Genomic DNA, 17,933 nt, shown 5'->3' on the forward strand with positions numbered 1-17,933 from the left:
ACTGTCGCTGGGCCAAAATCCTGGAACTCCCTTCCTAACAGCATTGTGGGTGTACCTACACCATATGGACTGCAGCGGTTCAAGAAGGCGGCTCACCACCACCTTCTCAAGGGCAATTAGGGATGGGCACTAAATGCAGGCCTAGCCAGCGACGCCCACATCCCATCAATGAATTAAAAAAAAGGGCCTTGTTCACAAGTGAACAGACATTCTGGAGGGAGATGCGGAGAGGGTCGGTGATGGCTGACCCACTGCCAGCATCCACAGGGTCAGTGCTGGGGGGGGGGGTGAGTTGGACGCGGAGGAGATTGGCAAGATTTGCCCCCAGTGTGTGCACTGAGCAGGAAGGTCAGCGAGAGAGTAGGATGGGACAGTTGGGGTTGCTACTTGTGAGGAGGCAGTGATGAGTGCCTCGATGGGCCCTTCGTAGGATGCCAAGAGAGGCACAGAGGGAAGCTGTAGGCTTATCCAAGAGGGAGTCAAGGCTGGAACGGCGGCAGGAGAGTAGGAAGATGGAAGAGTAATGAAGGATTGGGGTAGGGATTTGGGAGGGCAGAGTATCTGAGAGGAGAGATGAAAGGCGGCATGATGACAAGAAAGAGCGATCAGGGAGGGATAGAGAGAAAAGGAAAAGGGGAGAAAAAGTGGAAAAGTATTGAATGGCTCGGGTCTGGAGTGGTGGCCAAAGTGCGCAGGCGAATGGACACGGGGAAAAGCTCAGGTTACATAGGCCTGGTTAAATGTAGTAATTAATGGGATAGATATTTCCTGGTAGCAGGGAATATGTTGGAAACAATAGTAAGGAGACCAGGGTCAAAGTCAGAGGTCCCATGGGAGGACAAAGCCAACGTAGGTGAAGATACTGAACTGGAGGAGGGCTAATTTCAGTGGGTTGAACAGGGATCTGGCCCAGGCGCATTGGAATCAAAGATTGGCAGGTAAAACAGTAATTGAGCAATGGGAGGCCTTCAAGGAGGAGATAGTTCGGTACAGAGTAGACACATTCCTATTAGGGGGAAAGGAAGGGCATCCAAAGCTAGAGCTCCCTGAATGACTGAAGATATAGAGATTAAAATGTAACAGAAAAGGGAGGCTTATGATAAATATCAGATTTATAACTCAGTCGAGAAGCAGGCAGAATACAGCAAGTACAGAGGAGAGCTGAAAAAGGGAATAAGAGGGGCAGAGAGAGAGTGTGAGAAAAGATTAGTGGGCAACATAAAAGGGAACTCAAAAGTCTTTTATAAACACATAAATTGTAAAAGGGGAGTCAAAGGAAGGGTGGGGCCGAGGTACTAAATGAGCACTTTGTATCTGTCTTCACCAGATAAGAGGATGCTGCCAGTGTCACAGTCAAGGAGGTAGAAGAGATATTGGATAGGAAGGAAATAGATAAAGACGAGTTACTTAAAAGGTTGGCAACGCTCAAAGTAGAAAGTCACCTGGTCTGGAGGGAAGTAAGGGCGGAAATTGTGGAGGCTCTGGCCACAACCTTTCAACCCTCCTTAGATTTGAGAGTGGTGCCGGAGGCTTGGAAGATTGCAAATGTTACATCCCTGTTCAAAAAAGAGGGATAAGCCAGTGAAAGAGCTATCCATAAGCACACGGGATTGAGGGTAAGGTACTGACTTGGATAGAGAACTGGTTGGCAGACATGAAGCAAAGAGTTGGAATAAACGGGTCTTTTTCCAAGTGGCAGGCAGTGACTAGTGGGGTACCGCAGGGATCGGTCCTAGGACAACAGCTATTCACAATATATATTAATGATCTAGATGAGGGAACTAGATGTAATATCTCCAAGTTTGCAGACGACACAAAGCTGGGTGGGCGTGTGTGCTGTGAGGAGGATGCAGAGAAACTCCAGTATGATTTGGACAGGTTGGGTGATTGGGCAGAAGCATGGCAGATGCAGTATAATGTGGATAAATGCGAGGTTATCCACTTTGGTGGCAAAAACAGGAAGGCAAATTATTATCTGAACGGCAATAGATTGGGAGAGGGGGAAGTGCAACGAGACCTGGGTGTCCTTGTGCACCAGTCGCTGAAGGTAAGCATGCAGGTGCAGCAGGCGGTTAAGAAGGCAAATGGTGTGTTGCCCTTCGTAGCGAGAGGATTTGAGTACAGGAACAAGGATGTCTTGCTGCAGTTGTACAGGGCCTTGGTGAGACCACACCTTGAGTATTGTGTGCAGTTTTGGTCGCCTTATCTGAGGAAGGATGTTCTTGCCATGGAAGGAGTTCAGCGAAGATTCACCAGGCTGATACCTGGGATGGCAGGAATGACGTATGAGGAGAGATTGGATCGATTGGGCTTATACTCGCTGGAGTTTAGAAGAATGAGAGGGGATCTCTTTGAAACTTATAAAATTCTGACAGGACTGGACAGACTAGATGCAGGAAGGATGTTCCCGATGGCTGGGGAGTCCAGAACCAGGGGTCACAGTCTAAGGATAAGGGGTAAGCCATTTAGGACTGAAATGAGGAGGAATTTCTTCACACAGAGAGTGGTGAACCTGTGGAATTCTCTACCACAGAAGGCAGTGGAGGCCAATTCATTAAATATATTCAAGAAGGAGTTGGATATATTTCTTAAGGCTAAAGGGATCAAGGGATATGGGGAGAAGGCAGGGACAGGGTACTGAATTTGGATGATCAGCCATGATCTCATTAAATGGCGGAGCAGGCTCGAGGGGCCGAATGGCCTACTCCTGCTCCTATCTTCTATGTTTCTATGTTTCCATGTATGTTTCATTTGTCCCACTGCTCTGTTCTTTCCCCAAAGCCCTGCAAATTTCTCTTTTTCAAGTATTTATCAATTTCCCTTCTGAAAGTTACTAATGAATTTGCTTCCACCGCCCTTTCAGGCAGTGAATTCCAGATCACAACAACTCGCTGCATGAAAACAATTGTCCTGGCGGGAGGACTCCGCCGGGCCGGGGGTGGCGCTGTGGCGGGAGGACTCCGCCGGGCCGGGGGTGGCGCTGTGGCGGGAGGACTCCGCCGGGCCGGGGGTGGCGCTGTGGCGGGAGGACTCCGCCGGGCCGGGGGTGGCGCTGTGGCGGGAGGACTCCGCCGGCCCGGGGGTGGCGCTGTGGCGGGAGGACTCCGCTTGGCCGGGGGCGGCGCTGTGGCCGGAGGACTCCGCCTGGCCGGGGTGGCGCTGTGGCGGGAGCGGGGACTCCGCCTGGCCGGGGGTGGCGCTGTGTCGGGAGGACTCCGCCTGGCCCGGGGGGTGGCGCTGTGGCGGGAGCGGGGACTCCGCCTGGCCGGGGGTGGCGCTGTGGCGGGAGGAGTCCGCCTGGCCGGGGGTGGCGCTGTGGCTGGAGGACTCCGCCGGGCCGGGGGTGGCGCTGTGGCGGGAGGACTCCGCCGGGCCGGGGGTGGCGCTGTGGCGGGAGGACTCCGCCGGCCCGGGGGTGGCGCTGTGGCGGGAGGACTCCGCTTGGCCGGGGGCGGCGCTGTGGCCGGAGGACTCCGCCGGGCCGGGGGCGGCGCTGTGGAGGGAGGAGTCCGGGAGGAGCGGGGACTGAAGCGGCTGTCATGGCGGCGGCGGGTTGTTTGCGAGCGGGGTCGGCGCTCCTCAGGGTCGGCAGGGTGAGTAGCCGGGGCCGGGGCCCCGGAGGTGGGGAGCGGGGCCGGGTGAGCCGCGGCTCCCGGAGCCCGGGGCGATGGACGGGCGGTGGGGAAGCGGCCCGGGGAGAGCGGCGGGGCCCAGACACCGGGAAGGTCAAACAGTCCGCGGGCCCCGGGGGGGATTAACCCTCCCGGGAGGGGGTTCCCGACCCGCGGCCTCTGACCCCCCCCCGGGGCCCGACCCGCGGCCTCTGACCCCCCCCCGGGGCCCGACCCGCGGCCTCTGACCCCCCCCCGGGGCCCGACCCGCGGCCTCTGACCCCCCCCCGGGGCCCGACCCGCGGCCTCTGACCCCCCCCCCCCCGGGGCCCGACCCGCGGCCTCTGACCCCCCCCCCCCGGGGCCCGACCCGCGGCCTCTGACCCCCCCCCGGGGCCCGACCCGCGGCCTCTGACCCCCCCCCCCCCCCGGGGCCCGACCCGCGGCCTCTGACCCCCCCCCGGGGCCCGACCCGCGGCCTTTGACCCCCCCCCCCCCGGGGCCCGACCCGCGGCCTCTGACCCCCCCCCCCGGGGCCCGACCCGCGGCCTCTGACCCCCCCCCCCCCCGGGGCCCGACCCGCGGCCTCTGACCCCCCCCCCGGGGCCCGACCCGCGGCCTCTGACCCCCCCCCCGGGGCCCGACCCGCGGCCTCTGACCCCCCCCGGGGCCCGACCCGCGGCCTCTGACCCCCCCCGGGGCCCGACCCGCGGCCTCTGGCCTTTCCCCGGGCTCCCTCTCTGGGCCCAGGCCGGGGAGAGGGGGGGTTACTGGGCCCAGCGATGGGAGCCCCTCCCCCGGGTCCTGAGCACCGGTGCCCGGGGTCGATCCCGGGGTGAAGGGGGTTCCGGCCCCAAAACCCCACTCTGGTCCGGGACCGCCCGAGTGGAGAGGCCCACCTAGTCGCGGGGTGACCCTGGGGTGCGGGACAGTGTAACCACTCCCAGCGACTCCCCTCCCCTTAATAGCAAAATACTGCAGATGCTGGAAATCCGAAATAACAGGGGAGACTGTGTATGGGGGAGAGAGAGACTGGGGGGTGGGAGAGAGAGACCACGGGGGGGTGGGGGAGAGAGAGACCACGGGGGGGTGGGGGAGAGAGAGACCACGGGGGGGTGGGGGAGAGAGAGACCACGGGGGGGAGGGAGGAGACCGCGGGGGGTGGGTGGAGGGAGACCACGGTGGGGGAGAGACCGCGTCGAGCTCACTGAGTGTCTTCTCTATGTTTAGCCGACTCTGTTTGGAGCCCAGCGTTTTCAGAGTGCCGTCTCCTACACTCAGACCATCGAGAACATTCTGGAGACCAAGCTCGCGACGTTGGACAATGGAGTGCGAGTTGCCACAGAGGAGACTGACCACCCCACATGCACGGTGAGTCTGCTCGCTGCTGGTCCAACCTTCCTGCTGCTCGAGGGGTGCCGGGCCCTGATCCTCGGTTGGGGGGGAGGGGGGCAGTGGGCTCAGGCACCTCATTACAGTTCTATTCAGAACTCCTCAAATAATGAAGCGGTCCGTGCCCACATGCAGCAAGTCCTGGACGACAGTCATGCTTGGGCTGATAAATGGCAAGCAACATTCGCTCCACACAAGTGCCAGGCAATGACCTTCTCCAATAAAAGCTGACATTCAACGGCATTACCATCGCCGACCCACGACCATCAACATCCTTGGAGTCACCATTGACCAGAAACTTAACTGGACCAGCCACATAAATACTGTGGCAACAAGAGCAGGTCAGAGGCTGGGTATTCTGCGGCGAGTGTCTCACCTCCTGACTCCCCAAAGCCTTTCCACCATCTACAAGGCACAAGTCAGGAGTGTGATGGAATACTCTCCACTTGCCTGCATGAGTGCATCTCCAACAACACTCAAGAAGCTCGACAGCATCCAGGACAAAGCAGCTCGCTTGATTGACACCCCATCCACCACCTTAAACATTCACTCCCTCCACCACCGGCGCACCGTGGCTGCAGTGTGGACCATCTACAAGATGCACTGCAGCAACTCGCCAAGGCTTCTTCGGCAGCACCTCCCAAACCGGCGACCTCTCCCACCTAGAAGGACAAGGGCAGCAGGCGCATGGGAACACCACCACCTCCAAGTTCCCCTCCAAGTCACACACCAATCCTTCTTCGTCGCTGGGCCAAAATCCTGGAACTCCCTCCCTAACAGCACTGTGGGAGCACCTTCACCACACGGACTGCAGCGGTTCAAGAAGGCGGCTCAACACCACCCTTCTCAGGGTAACTAGGGATGGGCAATAAATGCTGGCATTGCCAGCGCCGCCCACATCCCATAAAAACAAATTTTTAAAAATTGATTTAATTGAGACGCCAGAGCTTTTTCCTTTTATGAACAATGTTTCCCTCCCTCTCTCCTATGGTGCCAATCCCTCGTCTGACCGCAGCTCCACAGGCTCCTGCCCCCCTCCAGACCCTCTCCCAAACGGCCGTTGTTTGTGTGTGAGCCCAGACAGTCACTCTCAGCTGACTGTTTGACAGTGGAGGCCATCGTGGCTGATTGCGATGCTGACCTCACCCGAGGTCAGTGCCGCTGGGCAGTGAGCCGGAGCAGGAGCCTTGGCCGAGTTACCCCTCTCGGTCCAGCGTCCCTGTGGTCAGCTAACTCCGCCAGGACCTTCCTGGTCCGTATGGCCGGCGGCTCACCGCACTTTCGCTGCAGCCCCTAAGCTCAGCGGAGCCGTGGATGTTCCCAGTGTCATGGCGAGCTGCAGCATTCCTGTCTCAGAATCCCCGCTCTCACTCTGCTCCCACTCTCACTCTGCTCTTTGCTCTCCCTGTGTAGGTCGGCGTGTGGGTCGAGGTCGGGAGCCGCTATGAAAACGAGAAAAATAATGGCGTTGCAAACTTCCTGGAACACTTGATTCTGAAGGTATGAGACTGGGTCCTCGTGCCGTGTGCGGGTCCGGGTCCTCGTGCCGTGTGCGGGTCCGGGTCCTCGTGCCGTGTGCGGGTCCGGGTCCTCGTGCCGTGTGCGGGTCCGGGTCCTCGTGCCGTGTGCGGGTCCGGGTCCTCGTGCCGTGTGCGGGTCCGGGTCCTCGTGCCTGCCGTGTGCGGGTCCGGGTCCTCGTGCCTGCCGTGTGCGGGTCCGGGTCCTCGTGCCTGCCGTGTGCGGGTCCGGGTCCTCGTGCCTGCCGTGTGCGGGTCCGGGTCCTCGTGCCTGCCGTGTGCGGGTGCGGGTCCGGGTCCTCGTGCCTGCCGTGTGCGGGTCCGGGTCCTCGTGCCTGCCGTGTGCGGGTCCGGGTCCTCGTGCCTGCCGTGTGCGGGTCCGGGTCCTCGTGCCTGCCGTGTGCGGGTCCGGGTCCTCGTGCCTGCCGTGTGCGGGTCCGGGTCCTCGTGCCTGCCGTGTGCGGGTCCGGGTCCTCGTGCCTGCCGTGTGCGGGTCCGGGTCCTCGTGCCTGCCGTGTGCGGGTCCGGGTCCTCGTGCCTGCCGTGTGCGGGTCCGGGTCCTCGTGCCTGCCGTGTGCGGGTCCGGGTCCTCGTGCCTGCCGTGTGCGGGTCCGGGTCCTCGTGCCTGCCGTGTGCGGGTCCGGGTCCTCGTGCCTGCCGTGTGCGGGTCCGGGTCCTCGTGCCTGCCGTGTGCGGGTCCGGGTCCTCGTGCCTGCCGTGTGCGGGTCCGGGTCCTCGTGCCTGCCGTGTGCGGGTCCGGGTCCTCGTGCCTGCCGTGTGCGGGTCCGGGTCCTCGTGCCTGCCGTGTGCGGGTCCGGGTCCTCGTGCCTGCCGTGTGCGGGTCCGGGTCCTCGTGCCTGCCGTGTGCGGGTCCGGGTCCTCGTGCCTGCCGTGTGCGGGTCCGGGTCCTCGTGCCTGCCGTGTCCGGGTCCTCGTGCCTGCCGTGTGCGGGTCCGGGTCCTCGTGCCTGCCGTGTGCGGGTCCGGGTCCTCGTGCCTGCCGTGTGCGGGTCCGGGTCCTCGTGCCTGCCGTGTGCGGGTCCGGGTCCTCGTGCTTGCCGTGTGCGGGTCTGGGTCCTCGTGAATGTAACAATGGGTTTCTTTTTACAAGCAATTAGAGATTCTTGTGTCCGGACTGTGTAAATGTTTTTAGGAAGACGAAAAGGTCTTCAAACCTATAGAAAGGAAGAACTCCCACTTATATAGCATCTTTCAGATTCTCGAGGTCAGCAAATGCTTCATAGCCAATGACTTAGTTTGAAAGTGTAGTCATTCATTCTTGTAGGGAAAAGTGGCAGCTTCTATTTGTAATGCAAGGTCCCACAAGCAGCAAGTGATCAGATAATCTGTTTTAAAGAAAGACTTGTATTTCTATAGCACCTTTCACAACCTCAGGACGCCGGGTATGGTAGCGTAGTGGTAATGTCACTGGGCTAGTAATCCAGAGACCTGGACTAATGATCCGGAGACGCGAGTTCAAATCCCACCACGGCAGCTGGGGAATTTAAATTCAGTTAATTAAATAAATCTGGAGTAAAAAGCTAGTATTGGTAATGGTGACCATGGAACTACCGGATTGTCGTAAAAACCCATCTGGTTCACTAATATCCTTTAGGGCAGGAAACCTGCCGTCTATATGTGACTCCATCCCACAGCAATGTGGTTGACTCTTAACTGCCCTCTGAAATGGCCACTCAGTTGTACGGACTGCAGTGGTTAAAGAAGGCGACCCACCACCACCACCTCGAGGTGCAATTAGGGATGGGCAATAAACGCCGGCCTTGCCAGCGACGGCAACATCCTGTGAATGAATTTTAAAAAAGGTCCCAAAGTGCTTTACAGCACTTTTGAAGTGTTGTCACTGTTGTAATGTAAAAAAGGCAGCAGCCAATTTGTGCACAGCAAGCTCCCACAAACAGGAATGACGTAAGTGACCAGATGCAAAGGCAAAATACCGCGGATGCATTAAATCTGAAATATAAACAGAAAATGCTGGCAGTGCTCAGCAGGTCAGGCTGCATCTATGAGAGAAACAGAGTTAATGTTTCAGCTCGATGACCTCTCCTGACCAGATAATCTGTTTTAGGTATTGTTTGAGGATTACATGTTGGTGGGAACAGCTCTTCTTCAAAATAGTGCCATGGGATCTTTTGCATCCACCTGAGAGAGCAGACAGGGCCTCGGTTTAACGTCTCATCCAAAAGACGGTACCTCCAACAGTGCAGCGTTCCCTCAGTACTGCCCCTCTCACAGTACAGAGTTCCCTCAGTGCTGCCCCCCTGACAGTGCAGAGTTCCCTCAGTACTGCCCCTCCGACAGTGCAGCACTCCCTCAGTACTGCCCCCCTGACAGTGCAGCACTCCCTCAGTGCTGCCCCCCTGACAGTGCAGCACTCCCTCAGTGCTGCCCCCCTGACAGTGCAGCACTCCCTCAGTACTGCCCCCCTGACAGTGCAGCACTCCCTCAGTGCTGCCCCCCTGACAGTGCAGCACTCCCTCAGTGCTGCCCCCCTGACAGTGCAGCACTCCCTCAGTGCTGCCCCCCTGACAGTGCAGCACTCCCTCAGTGCTGCCCCCCTGACAGTGCAGCACTCCCTCAGTGCTGCCCCCCTGACAGTGCAGCGCTCCCTCAGTGCTGCCCCCCTGACAGTGCAGCACTCCCTCAGTGCTGCCCCCCTGACAGTGCAGCACTCCCTCAGTGCTGCCCCCCTGACAGTGCAGCACTCCCTCAGTACTGTCCCCCCTGACAGTGCAGCACTCCCTCAGTACTGTCCCCCGACAGTGCGCACTCCCTCAGTACTGTCCCTCCGACAGTGCGGCGCTCCCTCAGTACTGCCCCTCCGACAGTGCGGCGCTCCCTCAGTACTGATCCCCCGACAGTGCGGCGCTCCCTCAGTACTGCCCCTCCGACAGTGCAGCGCTCCCTCAGTACTGCCTCTCAGTCCTGCCCCTCCGACAGTGCGGCGCTCCCTCAGTACTGCCTCTCAGTCCTGCCCCTCCGACAGTGCGGCGCTCCCTCAGTACTACCCGTCCGACAGTGCAGCACTCCCTCAGTACTGCCCCTCCGACAGTGCGGCGCTCCCTCAGTACTGCCCCTCCGACAGTGCGGCGCTCCCTCAGTACTGCCCCTCCGACAGTGCGGCACTCCCTCAGTACTGCCCTCCGACAGTGCAGCACTCCCTCAGTACTGCCCTCCGACAGTGCGGCGCTCCCTCAGTACTGCCCCTCCGACAGTGCAGTGCTCCCTCAGTACTATACTGGGAGTGTCAGCCTGGATTATGTGCTTAAGCCTCTCGAGTGGGACCTGAGCCACGACCTCCTGACCTCTTCAGAAACATACCTAGCTGCCCTTGACTGAATTTGCACTATTTACTGGTAACTGATCCTACAACTCAGCCTTTGAGTCAAAGTTCCCCCAGGTTTCTTTCTTACTCCTAACTCAAGGGATGTGGGAATTGGGTGGGAAGGTGGAGTTGAGGTCAAAGATCAGCCATGATCTTATTGAATGGCGCAGCAGGCGCGAAGGGCCGAATGGCTGACTCCTGCTCCTATTTCTTATGTTCTGTGTTCTCTCTGCTGTAACCCATGTCCCTGCAATGTGGCCCCTTCATTATCAGAACTATTTACCTGCATCAACTTGGTCAGTTTCTCCTCTTGTTACTTTAACCCTGAGACTGGGGAGGAAAAGGCCAAGAGAGCGTTTAATTGGCAAACATTAAAATCAGTTTGTATAAAAACAGAAAATGCTGGAAAAACTCAGCAGGTCAGGCAGCGTCTGTGAAGAGAGAAACAGAGTTAACGTTTCAGGTCGATGACCTTTCATCATTAAAATCTGCTGGTGTATTGTATCCAATTCTGGGCACCGTATTTTAGGAAGGACGTGAAAGCTTTGGAGAGGGTACAGAAGAGATTTACTAGAATGGTTCCAGGGATGAGGGATTACAGCTACATGGATAGACTGGAGAAGCTGGGGTTGTTCTCGTTAGAGCGGAGAAGGCTAAGATGAGATTTGATAGTGGTGTTTAAAATCACAAAGGGGGGAAAACTGGTCCCCTTGCGCCATTAGGGCGCTAATGTGGCGTTGAGACCAGAACCGGCAGGGCGAGGCGAATCCAGCGCTGCACGCCAAATCAGGATTTCCCCCCGTAGCACTGCCAGTAACAGCAATCGCCAGGGAGATTGTGACGTCAGTGAGAGTGCAATGCTCACTGAACGCCTGAGCTGCTAAATTACCTCACCACCTGGAGTTAACGACAGGAGAGCTGGTGTGCAGCACCAGGAAGCTGGCTCCAGGGACGTTATTTAAAGGGATCAGCTACAATCACTTGCACCTGACCGGTTAGTGAAGTTTCAGTGCCTGTGTGTTAGTTCCTGATACGACAACAGTTTTATTTAGTGATTTGAAGGTTCTTTGGTATCAGGAGTCTTGTGGCAAGTAGAAAAGTGCAAAATGTATTCTTGAAAGATTCAACCTACAACACTTGCTATAAGTCATGGAGGCTGTATTGGTGAATCCACCTCGCCCTCCAGGATCTACGGCGGAGGGAGCAGAGGCAACAAGGAAGACGGGAACTGTGCGCAGAGGGAGGAGGCAGCGAGACAATCGTCCTTCTGGACCGGCTGTCCGTGACCGGCTCATCAGACTCCGATTCACATGAAGGAAACCCCAGATCCCCGTAGCTCACCACATTACTATCCCTATCTCATGGCATATCACAGTGTATCCTCCTGGGTGCAAAGGTGAAATGAGAGAGACCACAAAATATTCCAAACACCGCTATTAAATTTATCTATAAACATATCACACATATCACATGAATTTTAATAACTAATGACCCTTGTGCCTGCCATAGCTGAATAGCTGTGATTGTGTGCAAGGTGTGAGATGTGAGTGTTGTTAGGTAGAGATTGTTGGTGGGTGAATGCTTGGGGGGGGTCTGGTACATTGAGCAATGTGTGAAGCTCGTGGTACAGATGGTGGTATGTAGCATTTGTTAAAGCCTCACTCACCCTGACCACCCGTGTGAGCTCGTTAAACTTCCTCCTGCACTGGGTGTGGGACCTGGGGATCACAGTGCTGCTCGTGACGTGGTGTGGCGAGGGCCTCCTGCCAGTTGGTACAGGACCGCCTGCCTTCCCTCCACTGCTAAAAGCAATGCCTCCAAAGCTTCCTTGGAAAACCTCTGGGCTCTCTCCCTGGGCGGCAATCTGCCATCAGCATTTGTAAATAAGTGCGCCTTCTCTTTGTCCTCCTTATGGTTGTTGAGGCAGCTGTACACCCAACAATGCTGAGAATGAGGTGCTGCAGCATCAATGGACCGCCCCTTTAAGCAGTGAAAAAAGCCTGTGGCAATCATTACTTGCATTTGGACTACACCCGATATTGGTCCATCTTTTCAGTGTAACACCGATGAGCTTGGGTATTTAGACTATATTTATGGCTCCAGTCATTTTAATGAGGAGTGAGGACGAATTTTGCGTGCAGCCTAGACCATTTTCACCTGGTGCTAATTTACCATTTTTAGTCTTAACATTGCCCATTCCTTGGCTGTAACAACATTCTAGCCCAAAGGGTTTAGATAGAGTAAATAAAGGGAAACTGTTTCTAATGGCTGAAGGGTCGATAACTAGAGGGCACAGATTGAAGGTGATTTGCAAAAGAACCAGAGGCGACATGAGGAAAAACTTTTTTACGCAGCGAGTGGTGAGGATTTGGAACGCGCTGCCTGAAAGGGCGGTGGATACAGATTCAATCGTCGCCTTCAAAGGGGAATTGGATAAATACTTGGAGGAGAAAAAATTGCAGGGATCTGGGGAAAGAGCGGGAGGAGCGGGTCTAACGGGATTGCTCTTCGAAAGAGACTTGATGGGCCCAATGGCTTCTATCTGTGTTGTACTATTCTATGAATTTAATAAATGTGAAGGCGCAGCACCAGGTGTTGCTCAAACCTGTGTATTAACTGTTTCTCGACTGTATATTTCTGAATGTAGTCGATTCAGGGGGGGATAACGGACACCAGTAACTGTGTGATGGGAGAAATGGGTAAGAGGAGTAGAATTGGAAGCAATAAAAAGCTTCGGAAAAAGGTTTGAAATGTTAAACCTTGTTTTCAGGGAACCAAGAAACATTCTCAGGCGGTCCTGGAGAAGGAGGTGGAGAGCATAGGGGCTCACCTGAGTGCGTACACCTCTCGCGAGCAGACTGCCTACTACATGAAGTTGTTGTCCAAGGATTTGCCAAAAGGTGCTGAACATTCCCACCATGTTCTTGGGGATAAATGGAATATTCCTGTGGTGTTTTTATCTGTAAACTGATAGCTGGGATGTAGGATTTCTGTTTGTATAAACTCCATTTCCTTTGCCCACAAGCTTGTGTGATGTTGATCATGACCCTCACAGCACAGAAGGGGGCCATTCGGCCCATCGTGCCTGTGCCTGCTCTGAACAAGCTCTCCAATTAGTCCCACTCCCCCTGCTCTTTCCCCATATGTGATTGCGTGCATCCTTTAGCATTTTAACAAATGCAGCATTTTTGCCTGGGATTCATCTGAAACGTACAGAATATAACTGGACAAATGAATCCTCAAATGCCACACCGGCGGGTAGTTGAAGGCTGCAATTCCTGATCTGTGCAGAGCTCGCTGAACTCAACGGGTGCACAGTACTGGCCTTGGCAACCCCCGGGTTAGGGAGGGGGGAAATCACCAATGTATAAATCTCAGCGAAAATGTTCGAGAGAATCGGGCTCAGATGTGCTTCATGGTTGAAGGGATGGGTGGCACTCACTGTTCTAAATTTACACTCGGGCATTCATCATGGGTGGATGCTGGAGCGGCTCACTGATCCCGAGACAGGAAGAAGCTCTTGGTTGTCGTGGAAACCCTATCCTGCCGTGTGTCTACAGTGAGTGGAGAGGGGTAGGGTGAATGAGTGTCACTGGTTGTAGCAAAGAGATTAGCCACCTGTAAATGACCCGATCACACGCTGCCCCTGTTAAACTGGTCACACGCTGCTAGTTACTGCTCCTGTTAAACTGGTCACACGCTGCTAGTTACTGCTCCTGTTAAACTGGTCACACGCTGCTAGTTACTGCCCTGTTAAACTGGTCACATGCTGCTAGTTACTGCCCCTGTTAAACTGGTCACGCTGCTAGTTACTGCCCCGCTAAACTGGTCACATGCTGCTAGTTACTGTCTGTCACTGTTAACCTGGTCGCATGCTGCTAGTCAAACTAGTGCATTTCCCTTTTGCAGCCGTGGAAATCCTCGGTGACCTGCTACAGAACAGCTCGCTGTCAGATTCTGAGATAGAGCCTGGGCGAAGGCTGATCCTGCAGGAGATGCAAGAGATGGAGAGCAACCTGGAGGAGGTAGTGTTCGATTACCTTCACGCCACCGCCTTCCAGGGAACACCCCTTGGCTACACCGTGGTGGGGCCCACTGAGAACGTCAAGTGAGTGGTTAGGGTGCGAAGGAAGAACTTGCATTTATATAGCGCCTTTCATGACCGTAGGATGTCCCAAAGCACTTCACAGTCACTTTTGCAGTTTAGTCATCGTTGCAAAGTAGGAAAGAAATGTAGGCAGCCAATATGCACACAGCAAGATCCCACCAACCGGGGCGGGGGCGGGTGGTTTTATTTTGAGGGGTATTTGGGTAAACACCCCCTGGTTGTTTTGACGATGTCTACAAGTGTGAGGTGGATGCTGGAGCGCGGCTCAGTGTTCCCCCTCGATAGCTGCTGCAAGACACGCGACCCTCCCTCTGCCTCCACGGTCTCCTTGCTGGATAGCACTCGCTCCGATCTGTACCTGGTGCCAGCTTTTCTTTGGCGCGCTCTCCAGTTTTCTCCCCTGAAGGTGCTGACTAGCCCCACCCTCGCCCCGGCCGTTCTCCATGTGTGAGGCCAGGCGGTGAGTGTCAGTAGGCTAATTGACTGGAGGGCATCGCAGTCTGAGCCTGTCCTTGCCCGACACCCAGCCGCCTTCCAGCGAGGGTGAGGGGCGGGAGTCCCGCCTGACTGACCCTCCTTAACCCACGGAACTGAGGCCAATTGGAGCATCTCTGCTGACCCCGGGAGTGTCGGGATTCTGGTTCAGACGTCGTAATCCTGAGTTCAGATCACACTACGGCAATTTGTGAGCTTGAATTCAGCAACGTCAAAAACTCTGAATTTATATTGCGCCTGTAACGTAGAAAAGGCATCCCAAGGTGCTTCCCAGGATGTGTAATCAGGCAAAAGTCTGGTGCCACGGGCTGGAACCAGACAAAGACAATGAAGACTGTCATTGTTGTACAAACTCAATTGGTTACCGGATCTCCGCCAGGGTCAGCAGGCCCGGCCCGGCCTGGCCTGCACGTGGTCCTGACGGGGCCGAGCAAGCACTCCGATCCGGAATCGAACCTGGAGCTTCCCTGCTTTGTGTGGCTCGGCTATTCACTTGACCTTGGGAAAATGCTTGCTGCACTATTGATGAAGGATGTGGGCAGCTCCCTGTGTGGTGAGGTCTGTTTTAGTGTTCATGTTGTTACGGTTGGTTTTAACTCTGGCCACTGCTGAATTTGTTCCAACATTTGCATTGCAATAAAATCCCCTGATCAGGTGCAGAGGGAAAGGCTGAATCCTGCTTCGTCAGCTAATTTCACCCCACACACTTGTGGCCTATAGGCACAAACCTCCCAGCCTCCCGGTGCCAGTAACGCAATCTTTTTACCAAATTGAGGTTCTAGTGTTAGCAACCTGCCTTTAACGATTCTGGTAAACATCAGTATGATTTCTTTTGATGAATGCATTGTTTTCTTTCTGCTGTTAAGGTCTCTGAATCGCAGCAATCTTGTAGAGTTCATGACCAATCATTATAAGGCTCCCCGAATCGTCGTGGCTGCATCAGGAGGTGAGAAATGATCAACTTCGGCCTCAGCTGGTGTATTGTGGCTAATTCTGGGCACCACACTTTGGGAAGGATGTCAAGGCCTTGAAGAGGGTGCAGAGGAGATTTACCAGGATGGTTCCAGGGATGAGTGATGTGGAGAGACTGGAGAAGCTGGGATTGTTCTCCTTAGAGCAGAGAAGGTTAAGGGGAGATTTAATTGAGGTGTTCAAAATTATGAGGGGTTTTGATAGAGTAAATAAGGAGAAACTGTTTCCAGTGGCAGGAGGGTCGGTAACCAGAGGACACAGATTGAAGGTAATTGGCAAAAGAACCAGAGGGGAGATGAGGAGAATGTTTTTACGCAGCGAGTTGTTGTGATCTGGAACGCGCTGCCTGAAAGGGCGGTGGAAGCAGATTCAATAGTAACTTTCAAAAGGGAATTGGATAAATACTGGAAGGGAAAAAATTCACAGGGCTGTGGGGAAAGAGCAGGGAGAGTGGGACTAATTGGAGAGCTCTTTCTGTGCTGTATCATTCTATAATTACAGTGTAATGTGGGGTAACGGCGGTGTCTTGGGGTAACGCTCTGCTTTCCCCCTCAGGTATTCAACATGACGAGGTGGTGGGCTTGGCTCGCCAGCACTTTGGGGGAGTCCCCTTCAAGTACGAGAAAGATGCAATCCCAGTGCTGGCCCCGTGCCGCTTCACAGGAAGTCAGGTCAGTATCGGCCATCGCTGTGTCAATAACGGGTCAATCTACCCTTCCACCATTTCTCCTGCCTGGTGTGGGGCTGAGCCATACAAAATAGCAAGATCCCAGGTTCCATCCCCACACTCGGTCGCATTAGCTGATGTAAGCAGGGGCAACAGTTGGGACGTTACATTTGACCTCTGCCCCTGGCCGAGGGAAAGACCAGCCAGTGAGAGAGATGGACCTATGCGATCAGACAGCAGATAAGGCGGAAGCCCTGTTAATGGGGGTGAGATCCCTGGGGAAGTGGTGAAGAAGGTAGCTATGTGTGTCCGCTATGGACTCCCCAGTCCGGAGAGGGGATTGGACCCAGAACCTTGTAATAAGAGAAGGGAAACGTGCACAGGATCAAGTGTGGGGAGGGTGAGGAGCCCGCGATTGGTTACTGTGGGGAGGGTGAGGAGCTGGGATTGGTTACTGTGGGGAGGGTGAGTCTATGGATGTTATTTATATGGACTTCCAGAAGGCATTTGATAAAGTCCCACATAAGTGACTGTTAACTAAGGTAGAAGCCCACGGAATTGAGGGCTGGAATACAAGGGGGTAGAAGTTATGCTGCAGCTGTACAAAACGCTGGTCAGACCACACCTGGAGCACTGTGAGCAGTTCTGGGCACCGCACCTTAGGAAGTGTGGTGCCCAGAGGCCTTGGAGGGAGTGCAGCGTAGGTCTACCAGAATGATACCCGGACTTCAAGGATTAAGTTACAAGGAGAGATTACACAAATAGGGTTGTATTCCCTAGAATTTAGATTGTTAAGGGGTGATCTGATCGAAGTTTTCAAGATATTAAGGGCAACAGATAGGGTAGATAGAAATTATATTCACTGGTTGGGGATTCTAGGACTAGGGGACATAGTCTAAAAATTAGAGCCAGACCTTTTAGGGGTGAAATTAGGAAACACTTCTACACACACAGGGTGGTAATTGACGCTAGATCAAATAATTTTAAATCGGAGATTGATAGCTTTTTGTTAACTAAAGATATTAAGGGATATGGGGCAATGGTGGGTATATGGAGTTAGGTAGCAGATCAGCCATGATCTCTTTGAATGGCCGAACAGGCTCGAGGGGCTGAATGGCCGAACAGACTCGAGGGGCTGAATGGCCGAACAGGCTCGAGGGGCTGAATGGCCGAACAGGCTTGAGGGGCCGAATGGCAGAACAGGCTCGAGGGACTGAAAGGCCTCCTCCTGTTCCTGTGTAACAGGCTCGAGGGGCTGAACGGCCTCCTCCTGTTCCTGTGTAACAGGCTCGAGGGGCTGAATGGCCTCCTCCTGTTCCTGTGTAACAGGCTCGAGGGGCTGAATGGCCTCCTCCTGTTCCTGTGTAACAGGCTCGAGGGGCTGAATGGCCTCCTCCTGTTCCTGTGTAACAGGCTCGAGGGACTGAATGGGCCTCCTCCTGTTCCTGTGTAACAGGCTCGAGGGGCTGAATGGCCGCCTCCTGTTCCTGTGTAACAGGCTCGAGGGGCTGAATGGCCTCCTCCTGTTCCTGTGTAACAGGCTCGAGGGGCTGAATGGCCTCCTCCTGTTCCTGTGTAACAGGCTCGAGGGGCTGAATGGCCTCCTACTGTTCCTATGTTGCATGAGGTTGAACACTTCCTTTGCTTGGTTTCAGATTCTAGTGCGGGATGATGCTATGCCGTTAGCGCACATTGCGATCGCTGTGGAAGGAGTTGGATCGACCAGTCCTGACGTGGTGCCTCTCTCAATTGCCAGCACACTCATCGGAAACTGGGACCGCACGTACGGGGGTGGGGCGGTGAGTAGCTGTGTGAAACGAGTGAGTGGG

At 55.3% G+C, this 17,933-nt stretch overlaps 1 protein-coding gene across 1 annotated transcript in view; it reads left to right on the top strand.

The window, feature by feature from the left end:
- The first annotated feature begins 3,466 nt into the window (after positions 1-3,466).
- Positions 3,467-17,933, top strand: part of LOC147111366 (mitochondrial-processing peptidase subunit beta-like) — a 34,128-nt gene continuing 19,661 nt past the window's right edge. The window contains exons 1-8 of the mRNA XM_086002190.1: positions 3,467-3,593; positions 4,842-4,982; positions 6,417-6,503; positions 12,633-12,762; positions 13,772-13,970; positions 15,332-15,411; positions 15,993-16,108; positions 17,760-17,903. Of these exons, the coding sequence (XP_085858316.1) occupies positions 3,540-3,593; positions 4,842-4,982; positions 6,417-6,503; positions 12,633-12,762; positions 13,772-13,970; positions 15,332-15,411; positions 15,993-16,108; positions 17,760-17,903 (951 nt within the window). The 5' untranslated portion in view covers positions 3,467-3,539. The remainder of the gene's footprint in view (positions 3,594-4,841; positions 4,983-6,416; positions 6,504-12,632; positions 12,763-13,771; positions 13,971-15,331; positions 15,412-15,992; positions 16,109-17,759; positions 17,904-17,933) is intronic.

This window comes from Somniosus microcephalus, chromosome 11 (genome assembly GCF_052327205.1).
Source record: "Somniosus microcephalus isolate GS21.2 chromosome 11, FLI_Smic_1.0, whole genome shotgun sequence".
In the NCBI taxonomy this organism is placed as follows: Eukaryota; Metazoa; Chordata; class Chondrichthyes; order Squaliformes; family Somniosidae; genus Somniosus; species Somniosus microcephalus.